General features: G+C 42.5%; 1 protein-coding gene across 1 annotated transcript in view; it reads right to left on the minus strand.

Annotated features, from left to right (window-relative positions):
* The window catches only part of taf7 (TAF7 RNA polymerase II, TATA box binding protein (TBP)-associated factor), a 76,813-nt gene that overhangs the window by 57,240 nt on the left and 7,432 nt on the right, over nucleotides 1-12,141 (minus strand). The window contains exon 2 of the mRNA XM_072504963.1: nucleotides 7,327-7,409. Coding sequence (XP_072361064.1) covers nucleotides 7,327-7,409 — 83 coding nt within the window. The remainder of the gene's footprint in view (nucleotides 1-7,326; nucleotides 7,410-12,141) is intronic.

Raw genomic sequence — 12,141 nt, forward strand, 5'->3', positions numbered from 1 at the left:
TGCTCTTAGTAGTGACTTTAACCTGATGTGCTTCTGTTAAAAGTTCTTTTTTTTTTTAAAAGTCTTATGGGATATTAAAAGGATAGTTTAAGGATTACTTAGTGTTGTATTCTTTGGGGATTGTATTTGAATTAATGGTTGCTAAGATGTTCACTGTATGTTTTAAAATGGTTAACTTGCGTACATAGAATAAACATTATTTTGCTTTAAAAAAATACTTTTCCATTTCTGCTGCACCACACCTGTAGAGTGGGCTGCGTGCTCCCCATACCACAATCTATTAAAAGTTGTGGGTCAGGTGAACTCCAATGATACACTTTGGGGTTCTCTAAACCCTGGCCCATAACAAATTGGGGGCTCGAGGGGGATAAAAGTCTATCTATTGGATTGGCTTAGTGAACTTAAAGACAGTGAAGGATGAGCATATTGTGGTTGCTTTTCAGGTGTGGTATTCTAGTTTAAGTAGGGAGTGTGTTGTGGACAATGGCTCTTTCAGAGGCTCTGAAGTTTTTGGGGGTAGAGACGGTCACACGCAGTACCTTACGGACAGAGACTAAAAGCAGACTGTTAGATTTGGCAAAAACATTGCAGCTAACATTACCTGGCAAAATGCGAAAAGATGAGGTAATTCTGGCATGGCGAAGCATTTAAAGTTGCCTGAGATACAGTTTGACTCAGTGGAAATGGCAAAAATTTAGTTACAAATTAAACAAATGGGACATGAGAAAGAATTAAAGCAGCTTGAATACGAAAGAGAGAGAGAGGAAAGGGAAAGAGAGAGAGGTAAGAGAAAGAGAGAGGAAAGAGAAAGAGAGAGAGAGGAATGAGAAAGAGAGAGAGAGGAATGAGAAAGAGAGATAAGAAACGAGAAAAGAAAGAATAGCCCTAGCAGAATAAAAAGAAAGAGAAAGGGAGATACAGATCAGGGAAAAAGATAAAGAGAAAGAGTTTGAACTTCAGAAAATGGCCATGAAACATGAAAGTCAGTTAAAATTGGCAGTCGTAAAGGGAAACGTACAGTTGGTTGATAGTGATGAGGATAGTGAGAAAGAGCATCAAAGTTGAAGGTTTGGTGGGAATCTATTTAAATATGTCCAAGCATTGCCAAGGTTTGATGAGAAGGAGATAGAAGCCTTTTTTCATTTCATTTGAGAAGGTGGCTAAACAAATTAAATGGCCACAGGACATGTGGGTATTACTGATTCAAACAAAGCTGGTAGGTAGGGCTAGTGAAGTGTTTGCATCACTACCGGAGGAGGTTTCTGGGTCGTATGAGGACATGAAAAAATCCATCTTAGGTGCATATGAACTAGTGCCTGAAGCTTACAGCCAAAGGTTTGGAAATTTAAGGGAAAAATTTGGTCAAACATACATGGAGTTTGAAAGGCTCAAACAGAGTAATTTTGATAGGTGGATAAGGGCTTTGAAAATAGACCAAACGTATGAAGCTCTCTGAGAAATTATACTTTTGGAGGGGTTTAAAAGTTCCATTCATGATGTAGCGATATCTCATGTGGAAGAGCAGGCGGTTAAAACTGCAGGGTTGGCAGCAGAAATGGCAATGATTATGAATTAGTTCAGAAATCAAAGCTTGGTTTCCGACATCAGTTACAGCCTGTGAGGGATAGAAACTGGGGACACGAGAAATACTCAAGCGGTAAAGGTGATCTGGTGGGAGATAATAAGGAGAGTGTACCTCAGATTAAAAAAGAAATCCAGGAGGGTGGAAGAGACATGAAAAGTTTCAAATGTTTTCACTGCAATAAACTAGGCCATGTAAAGTCACAGTGTTGGTGGTTGAAGAAAAGCACATGAGGTACCAATGAGAGGTCATTTGGGAATAAGGAAAACTTAAGCTAAAATCCAGAAACATTTTTATTGGCCTGGACTACATAAAAATGTAGTTAAATTTTGTCAATCATGTCACGCATGTCAAGTGATAGGGAAACCTCAAGCAGTGATAAAACCAGCACCCTTAATACCCATTCCAGCATTTGAGGAACCTTTTACTAATTGATTGCGTAGGATCGCTTCTTAAAACAAAAAGTGGGAATCAATATCTTTTGACTATAATGGATGTGTCTACTAGGTTTGCAAAGGCCATTCCAGTACGTAATATTACAGCTAAAAAGATTGTGGAGGAGTTATTTAAATTCTTTACTAGATATAGACTACCCACAGAAATACAATTGGATCAAGGGTCAAATTTTACCTCAAGGTTATTCAAAGAAGTTATGGATAACTTAGGAATAAAACAATTTAAATCAACTGCGTATAATCCAGAATCGCAGGGAGCGTTAGAAAGGTGGCGTCAGGCATTAAAGACAATGTTGAGGGCTTATTGTCACGATTATCCAGAGGATTGGGATAAAGGAATTCCATTCGTATTGTTTGCAATTAGGGATGCACCTAATGAGGCAACCAAATTTAGTCCTTTGAACTAATTTTTGGTCATGAGGTAAGAGGACCACTTAAATTGATTAAAGAAAAATTGGTGAGTGAGAAATCGGAAATTACATTATTAGATTACGTGTCAAATTTTAGGGAACGATTAAATAGAGCAGGTGAATTGGCTGGACAACATTTAAAAGTTGCACAAACTGTGATGAAACAGGTAGCGGACAAGAAATCCAAAGTTCGTATTTTTGCCAGTGGAGATAAAGTTTTAGTATTGAAATGAAAAAATGAAATGAAAATCGCTTTTCGTCACAAGTAGGCTTCAAATGAAGTTACTGTGAAAAGCCCCTAGTCGCCACATTCCGGCGCCTGTTCGGGGAGGCTGTTAAGGGAATTGAACCGTGCTGCTGGCCTGCCTTGGTCTGCTTTAAAAGCCAGCTATTTAGCCTTGTGTGCTAAACCAGCCCAGTATTGTTACCAGTGGTAGGTGAACCAATAAAAGCAAGGTTTTGTGGACCTTATCAGATTGAAAGGAAATTAAGTGAGGTGAATTATGTGGTAAAAACAGCAGATAGAAGGAAGACTCACCGAGGGCGTCATGTATGTCAGATTAGGTGGGTTGGCCATGATAAATTGCCCATAGTGACCAAAACGGTGAGGAGGAGTTATTGGGTTACGGGGATAGGGTGGAAGTGAGGGCTTAAGTGGGCTGGTGCAGACTCGATGGGCCGAATGGCCTCCTTCTGCACTGTATGTTCTATGAACCTATGAATCTATGTGAATATGCTTAAAAGGTGCTTTGAAAGGGAAGGAGGGAAAAAGTATTAGGTTTTAATGATTCTAACTCAAAGTGACGAACCAAATCCAGATGACTGTGAATTTGACATACCTCAAATTAAATTGGAAAATGAGGATGTTCTTAAAAATTGGGATAAATTCATAGAATTTACAGTGCAGAAGGAGGCCATTCGGCCCATCGAGTCTGCACCGGCTCTTGGAAAGAGCACCCTATCCAAGGTCAACACCTTCCCCCTATCCCCATAACCCAGTAACCTCACCCAACACTAAGGGCAATTTTGGACACTAAGGGCAATTTATCATGGCAATCCACCTAACCTGCACATCTTTGGACTGTGGGAGGAAACCGGAGCACCCGGAGGAAACCCACGCACACACGGGGAGGATGTGCAGACTCTGCACAGACAGTGACCCAAGCTGGAATCGAACATGGGACCCTGGAGCTGTGAAGCAATTGTGCTATCCACAAGGCTACCATGCTGCCCCTGTTGAGTTACCTTCCAGAGGAAAAACAAATTGACCTGAAAGAGTTATTGATGTCACATGGGCAAGTTTGTGGAGATAAATTGGGAAGTACTAAAATGGCTATACATGTAGTTGTGGGAAAACAACATCCATATAGACTTAACCCTTTAAAATTGGCACAGGTTAACAAAGAGATTGAGAGTATGCTTAAAAATGAAATAATTGAAGTGGGTGCAGCCAATGGAGCTCACCCATAGTGATGGTACCGAAACCAGACGGTAACCAACGGTTGTGTGTGGACTATAAAAAGGTTAATGCAGTTACAAGAACAGACTCTTATCCTATCCTATGTTTTGAGGATTGCATTGAGAAAGTGGGACAATTAGCTTTTATTTCCAAACTGGATTTACTTAAAGGTTACTGGCAGGTACCTTTATCCGAAAGGGCGAAGGCGATTTCAGCTTTTGTGACTCCAGATGGTATATACCAATTCAAAGTTATGCCATTTGGCATGAAAAACACCCCAGCCACTTTTCAACGGTTAACTAACAAAGTTGTTTCAGGATTACCCAATTGTACGGTATACATCGACGATCTGGTAATTTTCAGCCAGACATGGAAAGAACATTTAAAACATCTGATGGAGTTATTCAGGAGGCGGGTTTGGTGATAAACCTAGCCAAATGTGAATTTGGAAAAGCCCAAGTCACTTTCCTTGGCCATACAATCGGACAGGGCCGAATGGTCTCACGGGATGTGAAACCAATACAGGTCCACAGGTCACTGAAAGGTGGAGAAGGTAGTCAAGAAGGCATACGGCATGCTTGCCTTCATTGGCCGGGGCATTGAGTATAAGAATTGGCAAGTCATGTTGCAGCTGTATAGAACCTTAGTTAGGCTACACTTGGAGTATAGTATTCAATTCTGGTCGCCACACTACCAGAAAGATGTGGAGGCTTTAGAGAGGGTGCAGAAGAGATTTACTAGGATGTTGCCTGGTATGGAGGGCATTAGCGATGAGGAGCAGTTGAATAAACTCGGTTTGTTCTCATTGGAATGACGGAGGTTGAGGGGCGACCTGATAGAGGTCTACAAAATTATGAGGGACAGAGACAGAGTGGATAGTCAGAGGCTTTTCCCCAGAGTAGAGGGGTCAATTACTAGGGGGCATAGGTTTAAGGTGCGAGGGGAAATGTTTATAGGAGATGTACGAGGCAAGTCTTTTTACACAGAGGGTAGTGGGTGTCTGGAACTCACTCGCCGAAGAGGTGGTGGAAGCAGGGACGATAGTGACATTTAAGGGTCATCTTGACAAATACATTAAAAGGATGGGAATAGAGGGATACGGACCCAGGAAGTGTAGAAGATTTTAGTTTAGACGGGCAGCATGGTCGGCACGGGCTTGGCGGGCCGAAGGGCCTGTTCCTGTGCTGTACTTTTCTTTGTTCTTTATTGAGGAGTTTCCAACACCCTCATCACAAAGGGAAATAATGTGATTTCTTGGCATGAGTGGATTTTATCGAACATTGGTGAAAATGTTTTGTAGCATGGTTGCTCCACTGATAGACTTGCTGAAGAAACGTTGAAACTTTCAGTGGACTTTTACCAGGCATTTGACTGCCTGAAAGCTGTGATAACCAATGCTTCTGTGTTGGAGAATTACAAGGGACTCTGTGATCAGATTGAACTAAACTGTGACTTTAAAGAGAAATGCCGAGGCAATGGATGGATCGTGCATTGTTCTTGTTCAAAGAGACTGTCAATCAATAGGGATTTCAGTTGGAGGAAGAACGACAAAAAAAAAAGAACTATATTATTATACCTGTTTGCGCGTGTTGTTTTTTTGAAACAAAAAGTATATTTACTGTGTGCATTTCTTAAAGGATAGTGAAAAGGTGAAGTTGATGGTTTATTTTTTTTTCTTGGGGGAGGTGTCATGTGAGAGTACCTTTACGAAATGGATGTTTAAGAAATGTACCTTTAAGAAATGGGTATTTATCAGTGATGTCAGAGTGTGGGTGGAGCTGGGCTGTCTGTCAGCTTTCTACTTTCGTTTTAGGCTGTTTGCTGTAGGGTGTGTTTTCGTTTCGTTTTCAGAGCTGGATAGCTGCAGACACAGCCAGAAGGTGTATTGGAGTCTCTCTCTGTAATCTAAAACTGTTAATCGATCCTGGTGATTTAAAACTAATAACTGCTCTTAGTAGCTACTTTAACCTGATGTGCTTGTTAAAAGTTCTTTTTTAAGTCTTATGGATGTCAAAAGGACAGTTTAAGGATTACATAGTGTTGTATTCTTTGGGGGTTGGATTTGAATTAATGGTTGCTAAGATGGTCACTGTATGTTTTGAAAGGTTAACTTGAGTTCATAGAATAAACATTGTTTTGCTTTAAAAAAATACTTTTCCATTTCTGCTGTACCGCACCTGTAGAGTGGGCCGTGTGCTCCCCATACCACAATCTATTAAAAGTTGTGGGTCAGGTGAACTCCATGATACACTTTGGGGTTCTCTAAACCCTGGCCCATAACAAAATACAGAAGTCATTAAAAGCTAATGGACAGATCGATAAAGTGTTTAAAAAGACGAATGGAATGTTGGCCTTCATCTCAAGGAGGCTGGAATACAAAGGGATCGAAGTGATGCCTCAGTTTTACAGAGCTCTGATTAGGTCCCATTTAGAGCATTGTATTCAGTTCAGTTCAGGTACCCATGCAGTGGATTCACCAGACTGACACCAGGGCAAAAAAGGGCCAATTATGAGGACTGGTGGCATAGGCTAGATTTTTATTCTCCTGAATATAAAATATCAAGGGATGGTCTAATTAAGACCATAAGACATAGGAGCAGAATTAGGCCACTTGGACCATCGAGTCTGCTACGCCATTCAATCATGGCTGATATTTCTCTCGTCCCCATTCTCCTGCCTTCTCCCCATAACCCCTGATCCCCTTCTTTATCAAGAATCTCTATCTCTGTCTTAAAGACACTCAGTGATTTGGCCTCCACAGCCTTCCGCAGCAAAGAGTTCCACAGATTCACCACCCTCTGGCTGAAGAAATTCCTCCTCATCTCTGTTTTAAAGGATTGTCCCTTTAGTCTGAGATTGTGCCCTCTGGTTCTAGTTTTTCCTACAAGTGGAAACATCCTCTTAAAGAAATGATACTTGGAGATAAACTATTTTGTCTTGCTGGAGAACAGGACTCTTATTAAAATTAGAGTTAGGCTGTTCAGGCATAATGTCAAAAAGCATTTCTTCACACTTAGTGTAGTGGAAAGTCTTGATTATTTCTTGTAACTCATAGAATCTGTGCTGCTTGAAAGGATGGTGGAAGCAGACTCGTTAGCAATTCTCAGCAGGCAGTTAAATATAGTGCAAAGAAGAAATATTTGCAGGGCGCTGGGGAAAGAACAGAGGGAGTGAGATTTAATTGGATAGCCTTTTCAACAAAACAGCACAGGCACAATGGGCCGAATGGTCTCTTTGTACGTGGGTAAATCTTACCACTGCATAATTTTCTGTTTCAGATCTCCAACCAAAGCCTGCAGTCTTTATTTTTAATTTTTTTGCTCAGGCCATATCAAAGATTGTTCGAAATCTGAATTTTCACCCCCAACCTTGACACAAAATCCTGAACCTGCGTTACTGAAGGAAATGTGAAACTCTTACCGATGGCAGCCTCAGAATGTACTGGCTCTCTAACTCGTGAGGCGCATCTTCTTTGTTCTTCGAACCCTGTTTCAGTCCTTTTGCTGCAAGATGAAAGAGGAATGGAGCTAGATTAACCTAAAACCTACTATCAATGGAACGAGACAGAGGGGGAATGTGAGAGAGAGAAAGCCAAGTCATTTACAATTCTGGTCTACAAATAAGCACCAAACCTTGCTGGAGTGTGTGCATGTACTGTCCCATGGAAAAACATGTGAATGTGCAACTCTCCATTTATGTCGCATGTTTTTGCAACCTCCACGGCGCTTCTCTGCCAGTGAAGTACATTTGAAACATCTGAAATGTAAGAATCTGCAGCCAACTTAAACACAGCAAGCTCCCAAGACAATTAGTTTCAGCAATGCCAGTTGAGGAATGAATGTTGGCCAGGACGCCAAGAGAACTCCCCTGAATTTCATCCAATAGTCCCACATATTTTTGAAAGAACTCGCAGAGAGGGTGTGAAGGCCAGAAATACAGCTTCAGAAATTTACAGTATTCTGTGATAGAGATTCAAAACCAGGAAATAATATAATAATCTTTATTGTCCCAAGTAGGCTTACATTAACACTGCAATGATGTTACTGTGAAAATCCCCATGTCACCAAATTCCTGCACCTGTTTGGGTACACAGAGGGAGAATTCCGAATGTCCAAATTACCTAACAGCCCGTCTTTCGGAACTTGTGGGAGGAAACTGGAGCACCCGGTGGAAACCCACGCAGACACGGAGAGAACGTGCAGACAGCAGTGACCCAAGCAGGGAATCGAACCTGGGACTCTGGTGCTGAGAAGCCATAGTGCTAACCACAATGATACTGTGCTGCCTTAACATCCTAGCTGATAGCTAATAACATTTTAGCACTACCTCTCCTCTCCTAATGAATTCCAACAAAAAACAAACTGACCAGATGTGTAACTGAAGTGAAGTTCTGGAGAAAACTAGCCAGCAGGACCCATCCAGAGGGGACATTTAGAGTACCCAATTCATTTTTTTCCAATTAAGGGGCAATTTAGCGTGTTCAATCCACCTACCCTGCACATCTTTGGGTTGTGGGGGCGAAACCCACGCAAGCACGGGGGAATGTGCAAACTCCACACGGACAGTGACCCAGAGCGGGGATCGAACCTGGGACCTCTGCACTGTGAAGCAGCAGGGCTAACCCACTGCGACACCGTGCTGCCCTTAGAGGGTACTTTTAACCCTCCAACAAGTGGTGTTCATTCAATGGGATGTTAAAATGTTGAAAATCTCCAGCCCAACCCCAAAATACCCACTTCTGATGTTAACAGAGGATATTACAGGGGGTGGCTGACAAAGCCACTCCCAAGACGCCAGGTTGGCAATATAGATATTATAATGTGACCACGTAGCACTTACTTAACAACTGTTTTAGACTTAAGCCTGGTTGAAGTTTCTGAGTCTCGGGAAATCTAATGGCTAAATAGAAACAAAGACGGCTGCTTCCAAAGGTAAAGCATCTTCCACTTATTTGCTGGATTCAGTATATCTGGTTCAGCAACTGCCCACAATTGAACACCATCGCCACCCCCCCCCCCCCCCCCCCCCACACTATCTTCCAACCTCCCCCACACTCCTTCCAATCTCCCCTAACCTCCAGACCCTGATCCTCCCCTAGGCCTCCACTCAATTACCCCATTACCAGTTTTTCTGATCCCTCTCTCTTCACTGAGTTCCACTGGCTCACCTGTCCAACTGCTAAGTAACCACTCAATCTGGCTTGTTGCAGTCTGGAAACTGTTCAAAACAGTAACTGGATACCGCCATTAAATTTAAATTTGGCAGAACCTGTGGGACGTCCATTCTTCAAAAATTTTGATTTCGAACGACCAACACCCCCCCCCCCCAAACGCCACTATCTCCGAGTTAATATCCACCCTATGTAACTGTAATTAGTAGCAACCATACTGCCATGTCCACAAGACATAAAAGTGATCATAAACTGTTCAAATTAAATCTTACTTTCAGCCTATTTAAAAATGGACTTTGCTGAACTAAGAAAAAGGCTGCTCGTCACATAATTTGCAGGTTGGCTACATTCTGGAAACTTCCAACATTGCTTCCAATGGTCCAAAGATGTGGAGGTTAGATGGGGTTATAGGGTCACAAGTGGGAAGGTAAGGTGCTCTTTCAGAGGGTCGGTGCAGACCTGATAGGCCGAATGGCCTCCTTCTGCACTGGGAATTCTGTAGGAATTCTATGGATCTATTTTATAATAATAATTAGAAGACAAAGACTTATCCTCATCCTTGTGGAATCTCATATCTTTCATTATGTGGGTCCATTACAATCAATGAAACAAGGCAGCAGCAGGCAATGTGTCTCCCCAGCCTGGATTTATAACAGAGAGCCATCAAAACTCATTATATCTGTGGAGACGCTAATAGCCACCATACATCTTCCAAGGTGAACAATGGATTTTGACTAGAGGCATAGAATATGAAACTGGTGCATCTATGGAAAATCTCACAAGACCTAAGCTCCTTTGGCTTTTGGAAAGTGCAAATGATGTTGCCACACTACCAGAAGGATGTGAAGGCTTTGGAGAGGGTACAGTAGAGGTTTACCAGGATCTTGCCTGGTAAGGAGGGCAATAGCTATAAGGAGAGGTTGGATAAACTTGGTTTGTTCTCACTGGAATGACGGGGGTTGAGGGGTGACCTGATAGAAGTCAACAAAATTATGAGGGGTGTGGACAGAATGGATAGTCAGAAGCTTTTTCCCAGGTTGGAAGAGTCAATTACTCGGGGACATTGGTTTAAGGGACAAAGTTTAGAAGAGATGTACGAGGGAAGTTTTTTTAAACAGAGGGTAGCGGGTACCTCGAACGTGCCGCCAGAGGAGGTGGTGGAAGCAGGTACGATAGTGACGTTTAAGGGGAGTCTTGACAAATGAATAGGATGGGAATAGAGGAATACGGACCCCGGAAATGTAGGTTTTAGGCGAGATGGGCAGCTTGGAGGGCTGACGGGCCTGTTCCTGTGCTGCACTTTTCTTTGTTCGTTCTTATTACATTCCTGGACCCCAGGGCAGTCTGCTGTTAAACATCCAGCCTATCAACACCAAAGCAGGACTCTGGGTTGACAACAAAGCCTGCCTGAAGTCTAAACCTCTTGGAAGCCTGGCTGTCTGGAAGATTTCTGTCATTGCCTGTTTGGTGAATCAAGTCTCTGGATACTAATATCATCTGGCTGCACCATCACTAACTTTGAGGGCATTCTGCAACTCTTGCTCACTGAACCCACTTGGGCTTTAACTCCTAAGTGAAGGGACTCTCCAAAATTCATGTAAAATAATATCCAAATCTTTAATTTGTTTTATTTTAAGTTATTCCTAGTTGGAAAACTCTTTTCTTTTCTATGTCCTTCTTGTGTGCATAAGTTGTTGCGCCAACCATCATGGCGTTTGAATGTATGAATAAACAATACTTCTGATTTAACCCATTTAACCCTAAATGAGTTGGTTACGATTCACTTTAAAAATTGACTTCACAAACAGAGGGTTCAGTGAAACACACCACAGTTTATTACAAAAATTAAAACACCTCTGCTCTCGGACAGATGACGAGAAAAATAAAGGAATCCAGTTTGCCCCTCTCCCCCGTCCATAGTAATGGCCATCATGAAAACAGTGATGGGTATGGGTCCAACAATTATCCCAGGGGGTGATTACTAATCACCTATGCCTCTTAGTTTATTCATAACCATTGACTATAATTTTATGCCTGTGGAATTGGGGCCAATTACTGATCCAGGGCAGTGAACGTGAGGTACCAAACAAAGGTTTTCTGAAAGTCTGAAAGGAACAAAATCTAACATATTACCCTAATCCAAAACCTGCTTCAATTCTTTAAACAAAAACTCAGGCAAGTTTGAAAGGCATGACCTTTCTTGGAAGCTGAGAACTTCAGATGGAATCTTCCCTTTTCTATTGGTCACAAAGAGCATCTTTTAAGATCCCCGACACCATCTTCCGAATGTCATTTTTCACAATCACAGGGCATCTCAAAGAACTTTGCAGTCAATGAAGTGCCTTTGAAGTGTAGCCACTGTTGTAACATAGGAAACACAGCAGCAATCGTCCGCCTCAGCGTTGTGTAAATGACCAGATAGATAATCTGTTTTATTTTTTAAAAATAATTTTAATTCAAATTTTCACAAAATATCAACAACAAAATACAACCCCCCCCCCCCCCACCCCGTATACATAAATAATAAATTAACAGCCATCATCAACACAAAAGCAAATATACACGCCCACTCGAGAAAAACAAACCAACCCGCGCCCCCCCCCCCCCCCCCCCCCGAGCCCCTCCCCGGATTGCTGCTGCTGACCATCTTCTATCGTTCTGCCAGGAAGTATAGGAATGGCTGCCACCGCCTGATGAACCCTTGCACCAATCCCCTTAAGGCAAATTTCACCCTCTCCAATTTAATAAACCCCATCAAATCGTTGATCCCAGGATTCCACGCTTGGGGGCCTCGCATCCTTCCACTGAAGAAGAATCCTTCGCCAGGCTACCAGGGACGCAAAGACCAGAATACCGGTCTCTTTCGCCTCCTGCACTCCCGGCTCCTCTGCCACCCCGAATATTGTGAGCCTCTAGCCCGGCTTGACCCTGGAACCTACCACCCTCGACACCGTCCTCGCTACACCCTTCCAAAAGTCCTCCAGTGCTGGGCATGCCTAGAACATGTGGATGTGGTTTGCTGGGCAGCCTGAGCACCTAACACACCTTTCCTCGCACCCAAAGAA

Source organism: Scyliorhinus torazame, chromosome 5 (genome assembly GCF_047496885.1).
Source record: "Scyliorhinus torazame isolate Kashiwa2021f chromosome 5, sScyTor2.1, whole genome shotgun sequence".
Lineage (NCBI taxonomy): Eukaryota > Metazoa > Chordata > Chondrichthyes > Carcharhiniformes > Scyliorhinidae > Scyliorhinus > Scyliorhinus torazame.